The sequence below is a fragment of the Rhinatrema bivittatum genome, chromosome 3 (assembly GCF_901001135.1).
Source record: "Rhinatrema bivittatum chromosome 3, aRhiBiv1.1, whole genome shotgun sequence".
In the NCBI taxonomy this organism is placed as follows: domain Eukaryota; kingdom Metazoa; phylum Chordata; class Amphibia; order Gymnophiona; family Rhinatrematidae; genus Rhinatrema; species Rhinatrema bivittatum.
The window spans coordinates 245,824,814-245,842,316 of NC_042617.1; the positions used below are offsets into that span (position 1 = coordinate 245,824,814).

The 17,503-nt window shown below is 43.2% G+C and overlaps 1 protein-coding gene across 1 annotated transcript in view; it reads left to right on the plus strand.

Moving 5' to 3' along the window:
• ENPP1 (ectonucleotide pyrophosphatase/phosphodiesterase 1) overlaps positions 1 to 17,503 on the plus strand; it is a 225,440-nt gene that overhangs the window by 95,688 nt on the left and 112,249 nt on the right. The window contains exon 5 of the mRNA XM_029594404.1: positions 5,187 to 5,247. Coding sequence (XP_029450264.1) covers positions 5,187 to 5,247 — 61 coding nt within the window. The remainder of the gene's footprint in view (positions 1 to 5,186; positions 5,248 to 17,503) is intronic.

Below are 17,503 nucleotides of genomic sequence, written 5' to 3' on the forward strand. Positions count from 1 at the left end.
AACTCTTGTCTATAACACACAACACCCAGTAATTTGCAGTCATTATTGCTTAATTTATAGGGAAGGTAATTTTCAGAGGGACTTCTGCAGATGAAACAGTGTTCTTCATGTAGAAATGGCCTTTTACAAAATTACCTAGCACAGCATTCAAAAAACTTATGCAAGTTTGTCTTGAGATTTTACCCAGACTGATTAGAGGCATTCCTGGGGGCGGGGTTGGAAAGTGGTTTGCATTAATACACATATTTTTTAGTTTTAAAAAATATCAGTGCACATTTTAGCAGATGTAACCTGTGCAGGTAGATTTGATGGGATAATTTTCAAAGTGGACTTATGCACATAAGTCCTGTGAGGGAGTGTACAGAAAACTCCCTCAGACTACCTTAAAGGACCAGGCACAGTTGTCCTGCCTGGTCCTCCTTAAGGTTGAAACCCACAGGGAATCCTGGATTAAAGGAGGAGTCAGTCACCAGAGTGTTACGCCCGTCGGTCGCAGATGGCTGCGATCACTGTTGCTCACCTCCTTCTTAGCAGCATTGACTCCGTTGGGAAGACTTGCAGCCTCCACCAGCCACCGCCAGTCTGCCTACCACTCCCGGGCCTCCCGGGACACCGTGGATGCTGCCGACCGCTATCTTGCCCTCGGAATTCCCTAGGTGCGCACGTGCACAGGCCTTCATCGGTGTACCACATGCTTGTCTCATTTCCATGAGAAGCCCCTTGACTTGGATAGAGGACAGCGGAGTCCTAAGGCTCAGAGGTCTCAACAGACAGAAGAGCAGGCCCGGCCAGACTATTCACCTCACCTGCAACCCTCAGCTGGACTGCCATGCTTCAGTTGTGGAGAAAGGGACCATTTCACAAGAGATTGTCCCCGCAGGGAAGATGAGGCGATGGATATTAATGCTGTGGCTCCACACTCCTATAACTTTGTAGATGTCTCCAGCCAGGGAGTTTCTAAGTTTGTGATCCTGGCTGAGCTAGATGCCATTGAAGTACAAGTGTTAGTGGACTCTGGGAGTGTGAAAACGCTCGTTTGGAGGGATCTGCAGAAGCAAATTCAAATTGACTGTAATAAGGTAGTGCCCCTGGCATGTATTCATGGGGATCATCGGCAATATACTAAATTGAAACACGTGGTATTTAGAAATTTGAAAAAATCACAACGCTATGCATATCAATATTTTCATATGGATTTAAGGACCATCATACCACCCCCAGTGCTCACAAGTTAAACTTGCATTTCATGCACTTCATTGGGGTCACGTTTAATCAATTGGTCCAAGTAGCTAGCATCCAAGACAACAAAGTTCAATTTTTCTGTGTTTTTTTACTATATATTTAAAAAGTATCAACTTCCCTTATTCATGGGTTATCGGGGTCACTCATCCCGTAGCTGTCGGGGTCACTCGTCCTGACGAGTGACCCTGACAGCTACGGGACTAGTCCTCACCCGTAGTATTGGTGCCAAAGCCAGATGGGAGCATCAGATTGTGTATTGACTTTAAAAAGGTCAATGAGGTCTCAAAACTCAATGCCTATCTGATGCTATGAGTGGCTAAACTGATTGAACGTCTGGGATTGGCCCCAGTTCATCTCTTCCCTTGATCTTACCAAAGTATATTGGCAGCTGCCTCTCAAACCCTTGGTGAAAAAGACTGTGTTCTCGATACCTAGTGGGCTTTTCCAGTTCACCATACTCCCATGGCACTCCTGCAATGTTTCAGCGATTGGTTGACTGCCTTGCTTCGCTTACATCAAGGGTATGCAGCTGCCTACTTGAATGACATAGTGGTCTGCAGCCCCAACTGGAAGACACATCTTAGCCAACTCCAGGCTGCGCTAACCAGTTTGAAGAAAGCAGGGCTAATGACTAACCCTAAGAAGTGCTTGTTGGGAGGGCAAAAGGTCCAGTATCTTGGCTTCACCCTTGGGAAGGGCAAGGTCCATCCATAGAGCAGGAAGTTCGAGGTGATCACTCGGGTGCCAGTCCCGCAAAAAAAAAAAAAAGTGAAAGAGCATTCCTAGGCCTTACACATACTGCAGGTTTATTCCCAACTATTCAGAGACGGCAGAGCCTCTTACAAGCCTGTTGCTAAAGAAAGTACAAGAGAAGATCCAGTGGTCAGAGGAAGAAAAGGCCTTCAGAGCCCTGAAGGAAACAATATGCTCTGAACCTATCCTGATAAGCTCATACTTTACCAAAGCCTTCACGGTACAGACTGATGCCTCAGAAGTCGGCTTGGGAGCCATCTTAATCCAGAAGAAGGGTGGCTAAGAACATCCTGTGGCATATATTAGCCAGAAGCTGATGCCACGCGAGAGGCCTTGCGTTATTACCTGCTGGGACGGCAGTTCATGGTCATAATGGACTACATCTCATCACTCTTGTTGGAGAAGAAGTCCAACAAGAGTGATGAGATGGTTCCTACCCCTACATCCCAACTATAAGATCTGACATAGGACAGGAAGGGAGAATGACAATGCAGATTTTCTGTCGAGAGGTGTCCCTTGTATAGGCAGTTGCTCATCCCGGCAAGGCTGAGCTAAGGGGAAGGGTATGTGAGTGAATGTACAGAAAACTCCCTTAGACTATCTTGAAGGACCGGTCACAGGTGTCCTGCCCAGTCCTCCTTAAGGTTGAGATCCTGGAGGAAGGGAGGAGCCTGTCACCAAAGTATAAGACCTCAGGGCCTACAAGGGTTAGAAAGGGTCTGGGAAGTAGAGAGAGACATATCATACACCAGAACCTGTTATATCTAAAGGTAAGCTGCGCTACATGCTTTGACCTGAAGTTAAGGTGAACTGCACTATTTGTTTTGAGACTTGGAGTTAAGTTGTGCTGCCCTTTTCGTTTCTGTGTTTGTTTTTCCACTGTAAATAAAGTACACTGAAGGAACATTCAGAGTCTATATCCTTTTTCCTAATACTGTTTTCACCCATTATGCTTGAGTACCACAAGTCTGTAATGAAAATGAGTGTAACTTCTTAACATGCATATCTCCCCAATTTATGGAGTCAAACTGAAGGGGTCTTGTCTCCTTCTGTCATCCTGTTTCCATCTCCCTCCCATGCCCTATAAAGTGAAGAACATTAAGAGCAACCCAAATTATTGTTACATGATGCAAGGTTCCACATTGGGAGTCCCCATCCAGGAAAAGGATCTAGGCATCATTGTGGATAATATGTTGAAATCCTCTGCATATTGTGCAGTGCCAGCCAAGAAAGCAGAATGCTAGGAATTAGGAAAGGAATGGAGAATAAAACAGAAAATATCATACTGCCTCTGTTTCACTCCATGGTGCGATCTCATCTTGAGCATCGTATGTAGTTCTGGTCACCACATCTCAAAAAAGATATAACAGAATTAGAAAAGCTACAGAGAAGAGCAATCAAAAATGATAAAGGGCAAGGAATGAAAAGGTTAGGGCTCTTCAGCTTGGGGAAGAGATAGCTGAGGGGGAGATATAATAGAGATCTATAAAATAATGAGTGGCCTGGAACAGGTAAAAGCATATCAGTTGTTTAGTCTTTCAAAAAGTATAAAGTCTAGGGAACACACAAAGGGGTACATTTTAAAAGAGAGCGCGCATGCGTACTTTTGTTCGCGCATCAGGCGTGAACAAAAGTACGCTGGATTTTATAAGATATGCACATAGCTGCGCGTATTTTATAAAATCCGGGGTCGGCGCGCGCAAGGGGGTGCACATTTGTGCAACTTGCGCATGCCGAGCCCTGCGCGCGCTGCCCGTTCCCTCCGAGGCTGCTCCGAAATCAGAGCGGCCTCGGAGGGAACTTTCCTTCCACCCCCGCACCTTCCCCTACCTAACCCACCCTCCCGGCTCTATCTAGACCCCCCCCCTTACCTTTATCAGAAAAGTTACTACTGCCTCCGGGCAGTAGTAACTTATGTGCGCTGGCACGGCAGGCCCCGACACAGGCCGCTGTGTCGGGGCACTCGGCCACGCCCCCGGACCACCCACACGCCCCCGATCCAAAACCGCGCCCCCTGGCCATGCTCCCGACCACCCCTTTTTGCAAGCCCTGGGACTTATGCGCGTCCCGGGGCTTGCGCGCACCGCCAAGCCTATGCAAAATAGGCTCGGCACGCGCAGGGGTTTTTTAAAAGGGTTACACACGTACCTTATGCGCGTAACCCTTTTAAAATCCGGCCCATAGTCACTTGGAAATTCATTTAAGACAAATAGGAGAAAATATATTTTTTTACTCAAAACTCTGGAATTTGTTGCTGGAGGATGTGGTAAAAGCTGCTAGTGTTGCTGGGTTTAAAAAAGGTTTGGACAAATTCCTGGAAGAAAAGTCCATAAACCATTATTAAAGTGGATTTGGAGGAAATGTACTGCTTGTCCTTGGGATAAGCAGCATGGAATCCATCGACCTTTTGAGATCCTGCCACGTACTTGTGACCTTTTGGGTCACAAGTACGTGGCACAAGTACAAGATTATTTTCCATTACTTATATTTATTTATTTATTTATTTATTTACTAACTAACTAACTTTTATTTACCGACATTCGTGCAGCACATCATGCCGGTTTACAAAGAACTCAGGTAAACCATTGCCCCTTCTTTTGATACTATGTTTATGTTATCTGGAGGAGGAACACACATGAGTCAGATGTGGTCCCGGTTCATTGTGGAATGTTTTCTGGATATAACTACATAATGCATTGGAGATGAATCTGCTCCAGCCAGTCTGCATTCAGAATGTGGGCTGAGCTTGGTCAAGCTTCTATGGCTGGCAGCTGGGATGTATCTATGCAGTGTGAACAGGAATAACTGAGCAGAGTAGATGGGTCAACTGGTCTTCCTCTACCATCATCTACTATGCTACTTAATGCTTAAGAATATTGTAAGGTCTAAGCACTATCGTTAAACACTAGCATAATGGAACAGTTATTGGTATTCTTCTTGTATCCCAAATGGAAATTTGAAAAATAGTATGAAATGAGCAGTTACAAGAACATGAAGTATTTGCTTACTTGATTGACTGAAGTTAATCAAGTTATTTTCCCAGACACAGAGTGGGAGAAAAGCCATCATGAATCAGGCAGTTAGTTTACTAGATCAGCATGACCATTTTCTTGGCAAAAATTAATTGGCAAGTGTTCATTCAAGACTTTTTTTTTTCCCTTACTTTACTTTGAACTTTCCCTTTCTTTTAGGAAATAAAAGCTGGGTGGAAGAACCATGTGAAGACTTTACTACACTGCAGTGCCCAGCAGGGTGAGACTATTTTCTTCTCTTCTTGAAAAATGTTCACAACTTTTTTTACCGGTTATATAGACAACCCCACATTTAACAAGTGTGAATAGCACAGTTTGAAACTATCCCAATTAACTTAAAAAAAAATTCTAGTTTCTAATTTTATAATGACAGATTTGTCACATAGCCTAGATTTTAGTTTCAGTTAAGACATCAGATAACCAATCAAAGATTAGAGTCCTCATCATGGAGTCTCGTGGTGGTCTTCCTTTTCGGAGACTTTCCTGTGCAGATAATGGCATCTTGGATACTTGTAATCATGGTAGTCTGTGACTTATGTCAGATACCACCCACAAGATGGTGTAGAGGAGATATTGAAACTGATAAGCACAATGGCAATAACCATAGTTTCCTTACTCTACGGTGAAGTTTTCCTAGCCTGTAGAAGTGATAAATTAACATTTTAGTATACCAAATATATTCTACTAGAAGACCTGTTTCTTCCAATAAAATGTAATCTAAATTTTTGAAAAGAGAGCATTATGCGTGTTTTAAGAGTGGTTTTTCTGAGCATCCCAAATTTAGCTGTGCTGTCCGTACCTTTCGAGTGGTTTTTCTGAGCACCCCAAATTGTAGCTGTGCTGTCCGCACCTTTCGAGTGGTTTAGATGCCCACTGTCAATTCTCTTATTCACACAGTATATTCCTGTACTCATTTATATTAATTTTGTTGTGGACATTGACAGTATATGCCTAGAAATAAACAAATTTATCCTTTATTAATAAAAGTCCTTTTGAATTTAAGGGACAGATCAGACAAACCAACAATGGTGGAAGAATGCTGTAAATTTGAATTGAATGAAAGAACACAAAAATATTCTTAGTAAAAATATGGGCAAATATATGTCAAATATTTGTTGTTGAGGAGAAACTACCTGTGTAGTTCCTTTTTGAAAATGTACTGAAACTTTTTCACGTTTGAAAATACCCACTTATTTTGTACTTGTAATTTCTGTGGATGGCTAAGGTGCAGGAAACAGGAAACAGGTGCCCTGTTGAGTAATATGTGTGAAACCTCTGGACTAATAGTCCTGGGGAAAGGCCGCGGGAACCACACCTCAAACACAGTTTTTACATCTGTCTTCCCAAGCAGTTATGTTATCTGAGTGTCCATGATTCCATGAGTGGGGGAAATAATTCTCTTCTAGACTCTGAACATTGGTTTATAGTCAATTCAGTATTAAATTCCATTGTATATAGGAGTAACGATCACAATGTGGTAAACAACAGTAATAAATAATGGGGATACAATTGGTGGTTCCAAAATTGGGGGAACGATGTAATAAAGTGCGCTCAGCTAGTGCATAGGTTAACCCATAGAAGGACACTTATTTTGGACTAATACCTGATGCAGTAAGGGGATTAGTGAGTCTAAAATCCGCATCCAAATAAACGTGTAGCTAATAGCGCTCATCACATGTAAATGCCATGTAGATAAGGCTATTAACTATTACCCCCCGATACAAAAAGTCGCTGGTCAACCAATGCGCCCTTTTTTATGCGGCAAATTTAATGCCAGCTCTAAAACTGATGTCATACCACACATGAAAAAACTAAAAAGACCTGGTCTCTGTGGTTCCGATGACTTAGTATCATTGTGATACTACTTGTAGCACTTAAAAATTTTTTTCTAGGCACCCAAGATCCATGCTGCAGCTGTACGTGTATTTTGTGCATGTGTTATCTGTGGCAGGATAAAATGGACACTCATATTGAGTGCCCATTTTCCTGGCCCACACACAGCCATGTCTCCAGGGCACCCAATGTTTCTGAGTACTAGGGATGCACAATTTTAGCTGAGCGTGTCCTTTTTTATGCGGCAATTCATTAAAATATAGCTGCACATCCACTTCTCCTGGGTGTGCGCACATTGAAAAACAGGCGCCCAGTTTGGACGCACATTTTTACAAGCATGATATTGGACCAGTCTGTTAGTTGTTACTGAGTAAAGATGTAAAGTTGATGATAATGTTCAATTACAAGTTCTTATTCTCTTCAACCCATTTATAGCTTCAGTGCTTTCCCGTTTCAAATCTATATATTGAAAACCATTAACAATACAGTATTAAAGAACAGGAGATACAATGAAATTGCTCATCTGAGGATACAGATATGAATGATAAGTGCAGCACTCTCACAAACACCATAACAAACAATATGATAAAAACAAATTAACAAGCTGGAGTGCTTCCATTTTATACATTATAGTTAAAAAAAAAAAAAAAAAAAAAAAGGGAACATCACTCATGAAAATAGTGACCCACTGACCTCCACATTGTAACCCTGGTGGTGAGGCGGTTGCACAGCAGCTATGGCTGCTGTGCAACCGCCTCACCACCAGGGGTCCTTCAAGAGCAGGCTCTCCTGACTGGCCCGGCCCGGTTTCTCTATGTTCTGGGCTTCCCCTTATAACCCTGCCTGGCAGTTCCCTCGGTGCTTCGGCATCGAGCTCTCTTGGGCTCCCTGCTCTAGCCTTCCTTGCCTTGCTGTGCGTGTGGCCTTTGGGCCTTCTGCCCTGCCTTGCTGTGCATGTGGCCTTTGGGCCTTCTGCCCTGCCTTGCCTTGCTGTGCGCGTGGCCTTCGGGCCTTCTGCTCTGCCTGCCTTGCCTTGCCGTGTGTGTGTGTGTGGCTTTCGGGCCCTCAGCCCTGCCGTGTGCGTGTGTGTGGCCTTTGGGCCCTCAGCCCTGCCGTGTGTGTGTGTGGCCTTTGGGCCCTCAGCCCTGCCATGTGTGTGTGTGGCCTTCGGGCCCTCTTCCCTGCTGTGAGTGTGTGGCCTTTGGGCCCTCAGCCCTGCTGAGTGTGTGTGGCCTTTTGGCTCCCTGCCTTGCTGCTTGGTACCTTGACCCAGCCTGAACTCTGACTCTGCTTGCCTGCTGCCTGCCCTGACCCAGTCTGGACCTTGACACTGTTGCCTACCACCTGCCATGACCCAGCCTGGACTCTGATACTGTTGCCTGCTGCCTGCCCTGACCCAGCCTGAACTCTGACACTGTTGCCTGCCGCCTGCCTTGACCCAGTTTGGACGTGGATCCTGTTGTGAGCCAGTTCTCTGCTCCACTACTACCATCATCAGAGACTTTCCAGCCATCCCTATCTCTCTCCACCTGGAGTCGCTCCAGAAGGTGGTGTTCACAACACCAGAACACAGCCCAAGCGTAACAAACCCAACTAGCAATCCTATGATAACGGGCTGCTGCCACTTTTTCATATTTATAATACCAACAAATATTATTCCACCAAAAATGAACATTCAAATTAGATGCCTTTTTTCCAGTTGGTCAAGATCATCTGGGTGGCTATGGAGAGAAAAAAATCCAATAATTTCATTTTCAGATATGAAAGTTGGGGTTTACAGTTTCATTTTAGATTTATATTTATTAAAATTAGTTAATCACTTTACACAAAATGGCCTAAGCGATGTACAATACAAACATTCAAATTCAAAATTTTCAACAAAGACATTGCATAAAACAAATGCTGGAAAACTGAGCTTCTGATACTTAATCAGCCCTGGGAAGGCACTCGCGAAACTGCAAGAGATTTCAAGATAATGAGATTATAAATTATGGAGCTAGTAATGTTCAATATAGATGAAATTCTGTCCCTTACCTCTAGCCAAAAGGAATGTGTAATGGCACAATAAAAGAGAAGATTTAAAAGCAAAGTCTTTTACATTCCACAGACCAGCATGCAGAGAAGAAGAAAGGCCCATGTTGAATAGGCTCGGTGGCGTGCGCAAGTCCCGGGGCTTTGCTAGGGGGGCGTATTGGGTAGCGGCGCGAAGTTTGGGAGTGTTCCGGGGGGTGTGGTGCCAGCCCGGGGGCATTCCGGGGGCTTGGCCGAGGCCTCCGGACCAGCGCCTGGGTTGGGTGATGGCGCGCCAGCAGCCCACCGGCGGGCATGAGTTATGCCTGCCACGGGCAGGTGTAACTTTTCAAACAAAGGTAGGGGGGGTTTAGATAGGGCCCGGGGGTGGGTTAGGTAGGGGAAGGGAGGGGAAGGTGCGGGGGGGTGGAAGGAAAGTTACCTCCAAGGCTGCGCGGCTCGGCGCGCGCAGGATGCCGGTTTTATGCAGCCTTGTGCGCACCGACCCCGGATTTTAAAAGATACATGTGGCTACGCGCGTATCTATTAAAATCTGGCGTACTCTTTTTTGCACCGGTCGCGCGAACAAAAGTACGTGCATTCGTACTTTTTAAAAATCTGCCCCATAATGTACTAGAAAAAACATTGATTGGGTTATATGAGAAGAAAGGGATAATTTCCATGTTCTTTTCTAGTAATGATCCTATAAGAAATCATCCTTCAATGACAGTTCATCGGCCCAAGCCTTCTCAAGGCCTATAGAGCGAGCAGATTTCACTTTTTTCAAATACTTATACATTACGGGAGTCAATGCGGCCTTGAGAGGATTTTGAGGTCAAAATTGTGAGTGCCTGTGGAAATCGGGAAAAAGGTTCCATATCTGTAGTCCACATGAATACAGGATTGTAATTATAACCATCAGAACCTTTGAGTGGAGGGTAACATATCTATTGATCAATTGAGCAAAACACGGAAATTGCGTGGCAACCAATAGCTGAGCTATTGTCCAAATACCAGCTTGATACCACTGCAGCCAATTGATCAATTTACAATCAATGAAGAATGTCAGATTCGATGAGGACTTTTTCCATGGGGTCAATAATGTTTTAATTGTCAGTTTGAACAATCTATAAACAGAATACATTGTTAAAATGATGGGATTGTATCGAAAAAGGGATATAGATTTCAGACAAGGAACAGCCCATAAGGGTATTGGCTGAACTAATTCCTTCTCTACATCAAGCCATAATGATGTAGAGAAGGCTCCATATCTGTAGTCCACATGCATACAGGATTGTAATTATAATCTTCAGAACTTTTGAGTGGAGGGTAACATATCTATCCATCAATTGAGCAAAACACGGAAATTGCGTGGCAACCAATAGCTGAGCTAATGTCCAAATATCAGCTTGATACCACTGCAGCCAATTGATCAATTTACAATCAATGAAGAATGTCAGATTCGATGAGGACTTTTTCCATGGGGTCAATAATGTTTTAATGGTCAGTTTGAACATGGTTAAAATGATGGTATTGTATCGAAAAAGGGATATAGATTTCAGACAAGGAACAGCCCATAAGGGTATTGGCTGAACTAATTCCTTCTCTACATCAAGCCATACATCCAGCTCTTGTCTTTTTGTTAGCCAGGGCAATCCCTATTGCATAATAAAAGCAGTGTGTTAATAAAAATCTGGGAAATTAATCCCGTCCAAGATCCATGGAAGTTTTAGTTTGCATAAGGCAATATGTGTGGTTTATTGTTCCACAGAAAATGATACAACAAACCATCTAGATAAGAATACAATTTGTTATTAAAAATATTGGGAGCATAGTAAATATGACATTAATCCATGGTGCCAATACTATTTTAATGGTGTCACGAAGACCCTACCAAGAAAAATGTAATGAGGATCAATGGGCTATGAATCGTAAAGCTTTGTGAGCATCCTGATTTGGACTAAGTTTCTTTTATGGAATTATAAAAATATATACACAGGTATTTCAGACCATATATTAGCCAGTGAAAACTTGGAAAGTGGGAAGAGAGATGACTATCACTGACATTGAGAGGCATCATTTCAGACTTATTCTAATTAATATGATGATCTGAAAGAGGAGAGAAGGTTGAAATATGGCACATGATAATTGGCAGAGCAATATCGGATTGTGATACATATAAAAGAACATCAGCGTACACAGACAATTTATGCTCTGTACTGTAAAATCATACACCAATGACAGAAAGATCTTGCCAGAGAGAGTATAGCAATAGCTCCGAAAGTGATTAAAGAAAGAAAGTGAAAATGGGCACCCTTGCCTTTTGCTTCTCTGTAAAGGAATACAGTCACATAATGTGCTGTTGGTAGAGAGAAATGAAAGGGGGTATGACAAACCCCTTCTGTATAAGTTATGAAATGATTCCCATATCCACACCAATGCAAAACGTCTAATAAATAATCCCACTCAACATGGTCAAAGGTCTTTTCCACATCAAGAGTGACGGCCACCACTGGCACAGGCTGCTCTTTGGTGACCGTATGCATGTTTAGAAAAAGATGAGCCTTGTCCGTGATATAACAGTCTGTCATAAAACCAGATTGGGCTGGATGTATGAGTTTGGGGAGTACCAATTCCAGTTTATAGGATAACAATTTGGGGAATATTTTATGGTCAACATTAAACAAAGATATTAGTCTGTAATTAGTCACCAATAGTAGGTTTCTATATATTTTATTTATTTTTTATTTAGTCATTTTTATATACCGAAGTTTAGCTAGATGCCTTCACTCCAGTTTACATTTGGAACAATGCAGTACAATAGAAGAAACTATAGAAACGCAATACTGTAAACTGGCAGAACCGGTGGTTAACTAAGATGGAATAGAATAAGATGAGATCATAGTATAAATATATAACATGTCCTCATAGTATAAAAGGAGATGGTATAGTATAAACAGATATCAAACAAGGTAACATAATAAGATTAACTGTAACAATGTAACCTGAACACAGGTTGATCAAGGAATGGTGAACCTCAGAATGGTAGATATTGGGGAATTGTTCAGGATAGTGGGCGTGAGTAGGATCAGGTTGGCATATATTCTAGAGGTGAATTGGATGTATCGATGTATGGTTAAGAAGAACGAAAGTTATATATTGTATCAATGACAGATAGTATTAAGTCTTAGGAAAAACAAGAATCTTCATATCATTAAACTAATTTGGCACAGTGCCAGTGGTATGCATTTCAACATAAAAAGATTGTAATTTAAGGAGTAATTGATCAGAAAAGACCTTGAACAATTTTACAGTATAGCCATCCATGCCAGGAGCCTTATAGAGCTGAAGGCAAGAAAGGGCATAACCAATTTCCTGAACCATGATTGGAATGTCCAGTATCAAATTTTCTTCCAGTGATAAGGTTGGGTGAGCCAGAGAAAATAAAAAGTCAGTAAAGAGAGAGTGATTTTTATGAGATTCAGTGGCATACAAGGAAACATAATCTCTGAAGAGACTGACTATATTTGCCCTCTTAATGACCGATGACAGAAACTTGATGTTAATGCAGCAATCCTCCTCAGCTTTAGTTCTTTCATTAAATTTGTGATCTTAAGCTTCCAATTGATTTACTCTTTACTGATGTCCATTTATTTTCTGAATTCTGTCCAATTAATAGGGTAGTTTTGGAGCTTCTTCCCAAAATTTGGTGGATAGAATGACAATTCCTAATTTACATGTTCTTAAGTAAAGTCCCAGTTCCTCAGATCTTTAGTCCAGTTGATCAATAACTCTGCTTACTCCCCTGTTTGTATCTGTATGGTACTTCCATTCTTCTCTCTTCCCATGGTTATCTCAATGAGAAGGCTGTGGATACACCAAATGAGTGCAACAAGTAGTCTTCACATTTTCCTCCTCAGGTATGAACCCAAATCCATTCCTCCTCAGAACTTCCAATAGTTCATCCGTGCTCTTTGGTTGAGAGACACCATTCCTCTAAGATGTTACTATCCCGAGTCCCTGGAGCCAAAAGGATTCAGGTAGGTAACAAAAATAAAAAAACTTAAGAAAGGGGAAACCAACAATAGAGAGAGGGAGATGAACAAATTTCCTTCTCCTTCAAATAAATAGTTCCCAAGGAGATATCTTAAGGTTAGGCAAAGGCGCCCTTTCCACTTTACTAAACTCAGGTCTCATCATTAGAGACCTATGGAGCCTTCCCTAAGCAAAATCAATAAAACAAGGGAAGAGCATAGCAACATGTTGCATCTACAAGGGATAATTCAAAAGTTCACACGTAAGATGATGGCAGGGGTTTATATACACTGAGCTCACCACCTCAGGCTCCCACATGGGGAAGTTACAAACACTAATTACTACTCTGTTCCCCCATAACAGTGGAATACTCCATATGGGTACTGGTACTAGTAGAGATCTAAGGGGATCTCTACACATGGATTGTTTAATCCTCAACCTAAAATGCCCACAGGAATACTTTTTTGTACATTATAAAAGTACCTGCATAGTTCTTACCCATTCAGCCAGCCAACAAATACAGGCAGATCCATTCAAAATATATCCCTCTGTGTGATTCAGCAGCCAGTACGGTTATCAGATTCTTACCAAGGTGCTCTCACTAGTTTTTCTCCACTCATGGCAACATTCTTCAGCACTAGGAATAGCCCAGTTTTTAGAACAGTGGGCTATGAATGAAAGAATTCGGAGTTCAAATCCTACTTCCATTTCTTATGGCCTTGGATAAATCACTTTATCCTCCATCACCTCCAGTTTAACTTAGAATGTAAGCCCTCTGGGGATAAGGAAATAACTACAGTACCTGAATTGCAACTTGCCTTGCATTCAGATTTGGAAAACACAATTAAATAAGTCTAAACAACAAAAAAAAAAAACCTATAACGAAGAGACGACACAGTATAAACTGTGTTTAAGCTGATTTTAAAAGCATATGCTTTTCTGTTTTGTTCCTTGAGCCCAAATCTTTTGTAAAGGTTTCTTGTCTAGAGCAGATAAAGAAAATTATAGGCTGCAAATTCACAGCTAAGTACTGAGGTTTCAGAGCTTTGTTTTTCTAAAAACCCTTTTCTGATGCTCTTATCTTTTATCAGCTTTTCTTTAACATCTGTAAAAACAGCCATGTACCAGTATTCAGATAATGACTCGTGTGTGTGTGTGTGTGTGTGTGTATGTGTATTGAATACAACCCTAGCTGACCAGTCACTGTAAATAAACCCACAAGGGGTATTTTGACTGATTGTGGACAACAATGTGATTGGTAGCTTACTATAAGCACATCTGTCTTGAGGTTTACTTTGTGGTCAAACCAGAAACCAGGGCAGTCATTTTAGATTTTTTTAAAAATCCTGACCATTGACAGGCCTATTCAGTAAAGTCCACGGGAGAGCGGACGAACGCCCGCTCTCCTGGCGCGCGCACCGGCCACTCGCCGGTGCGCGCGATACAGTATGCAAATTAGGTGGTGCGGTAGAAACAGGCAAAAGGAGGTGCTAGGGACACTAGCGCGTCCATAGCGCCTCCTTTTAGCCCGGAGCGGTGGCTGTCAGTGGGTTTAACAGCCGACGCTCAATTTTGCCGGCATCGGTTCTCGAACCCGCTGACAGCCACGGGCTCGAAAACTGGACACTGGCAAAATTGAGCATCTGGTTTTCGACCCGACAGCCGCCAGCCCATTTAAAAATTTTTTTTCTTTTACTTTTTTTTACCCTTCGGGACCTCCGACTTTAATATCGCCATGATATTAAGTCAGAGGGTGCACAGAAAAGCAGTTTTTACTGCTTTTCTGTGCACTTTCCCGGTGCCGGCAGAAACTAGCTCCTACCTTTGGGTAGGCGCTAATTTCTTAAAGTAAAATGTGCAGCTTGGCTGCACATTTTGCTTTCTGTATCGCGGGGAATACCTAATAGGACCATCAACATGCATTTGCATGTTGAGGGCGCTATTAGGTGCCGCGGGTTGGACGCGCGTTTTCCGCCCCTTACTGAATAAGGGGTAAGGGAAAACACGCGTCCAAGAGCAGGTTAATAGTGCACTCTGTTGGAGCGCACTGTACTGTATCAGCCTGTTAGTTTGCTCCTGGACTGAGCTGTTGTTCAATGAATCTTATTAGCTATGATGCGGTTTTTGTTTTTTTTTGTGACTATAAGCTTGTTCTTGAACTGCACAATCTTCCGCAGAGGTTGCATTCAAACACAGGATTGGATGGAAACACAGCTGCTTTGTGGCAATGACTTTTCTCCATCAGCAGCAAGGTGCAATTCTGTTCAAACTGGTACACACCCATGTAATAAACCTGTCTGAGGCCCTTTTGTTCTGCAGCTGAGCAAACAGGCTGCATGCCTTTTCATGGGTTCTCAGACTATCTTTGGAGCCGATGCAATACAGTGTGCTCAGCTGAGCACACTGTTTAACCCGCTGTCGGACGAGGGTTAAACAAGCTTTGGGTTGCAATGATGGTATAAAAAGTCCAGAGCTCACATCCATAAAGTAGAGGCATGAGGATGGCTGCATGATAGACTGACAGCACATCATGCTTGTTCCACAGGTGCTGCCTTCAAGCATCCAAATGTAACATTTGCCTTGGCTAGCCTGGCACTAACCTAAACATAGATATTAATAGTTAGACAAGAAGTTGCCAAGATAACAGAACTTGTCGACAACTGTTAACCTGCTGTCTCCGACATGCACTTCTGGCACAGATGGGTTAAAGACTGGAAAGGGTTAATACATAACTTTTTGCTTTCTTTGAGGCTCACAGTCTATCCAGGCTGAAAGGATGATACACAATAATCAAATAGCTGTTTGGCTTCATTTAGCAAGTGCACCACTAGTGTACAATCATCTGCAAAAAGATGACCAGACTGTAGTATGTACCTTTTTTTGTTTTGCCACTTAATGTTGAAGATGTCACCATCCATGTGAAATGGAATAGGAATGCCCATATTGCAGTTTTTAATGAGAATAAATCATACCATTGAAAACTAAATACGAAATAGAAGTGGAGCCCGGACACATCTGTTTGGTTCCATTGGAGATGAGGAAATTCTCTGATCTCTCACCTGCATTCAACACAGAAGCCCTCATGCCTCTGAATTTACTTGTGCAACCAGTCTTTCTTACAGTCTCCCAGAGTCCATTCTTATTGACAGATCTATATATAGTAGTACATAGTGTCATGGCAGGAACTGCCAGTGGTTTTAACTCCTGGAGCTGTGACAGGCTGGACACAGGTGCAGCTAAATAAGCAGAGCAGGAATTGGCCTAGAAGCAAGGTTTTCTTCTGGACTGGCCACCTCCCCCCAGGTTGAGTCCTTACGTTCTGGTGGCTGGCAGGACTTGAACGGGAGGAGCACTGGAAGGACAGATACCAGGGGATACCCACAAGAGCAGAGCTGGATTGTAGGAACAAAACAGGAAAGAAAAGGGTGACCACAATTCAAACACAGAACAGAGTACACCACAAGGTACAGGGCATACAGATATAAGAAAAGGACAAATGAATCAAAACCAGAGGGTCACAAACCAGGGCCTCGACAGGATACAAGAAAAATTGTGACAAACAGAACCAGGCCAGAACTTAAGGCTAATAGAAGACTAAAGAAGGGGAAAAAATGCAAGAGGAACAGGAACAGACAAGACACAGAAAGGCTACAAACTTGCTAATGCCAGGCTATGAACACAAATGGAGAACAATACTTGAAGTAACAGAAGCCATGATAAGGAACATGAAAGGACTCCAGGCTGAGGCAGAGTACTGCATAGGAGGCAGACATTTAAACTGTGACAGTGCAGGGAATATGGCTCACTGAGGACCTCTGCTGATGGAAGGTGAGCCTTGCTCACTGATCCACACATATAGACGTCCTGGAGCTGCTTATGGCATTTTTCATGTAACTGTCTGCTGTGAGGGCAGCAATAGAGAGGGGGTGTTGTGGACACCGCTTCCGGGAGTAGCGCAAGACAGCAAACCTGGAAGGTAGGTGCGGGCAGTCCGGAACGACTGCAGCAAGGAACAAGTAGGGCTGGACTGAAGCTCAGGAATGAAGTGCAGGCTGAGCTGGAGCTCTGGAGCGAAGTGAAGGCTGGCCTGGAGCTCAGGAACAGACTGAGGCTGCATGGAGAGTGAGGGTGAACACAGGAACAGAATGCAAGTAAGCGTGGAACTGGATGCAGATAAGCAGGGAACTGGAACACTGGAATTGAGAGCAGGTAAGGGTGAAACTGGAGCACAGGAACAGGATGCAGGTAAGTGTGGAACTGGAACTTGGACTAGGGCTAGACAGACTAGGATAACACAGGACAAACCAGGGCAAGGACTATATAGAACATGAAACATAAAAGCCTGAAGGCTACAATAGGAAGGCCTTGTGGGACAAAGCAGCGAGGCCTAGAAACAAGGAAGAGACATGGGAAGTCTCAGGCTAGGCCAGATGTCAGGTGATAAAGAGGGGCCTAGAATCAGAAGAGATCTAGGGAGGTCTCAGGCTAGGCCAGAGTTCAGGCAGAGCTGGCCACAGGACAGAAACAGGATGGTCAGATGAGCAAGCAAGGCAGAACAGAGATCAGAAGGCCCAACGGCCACAGGTCAGAATAAGGAA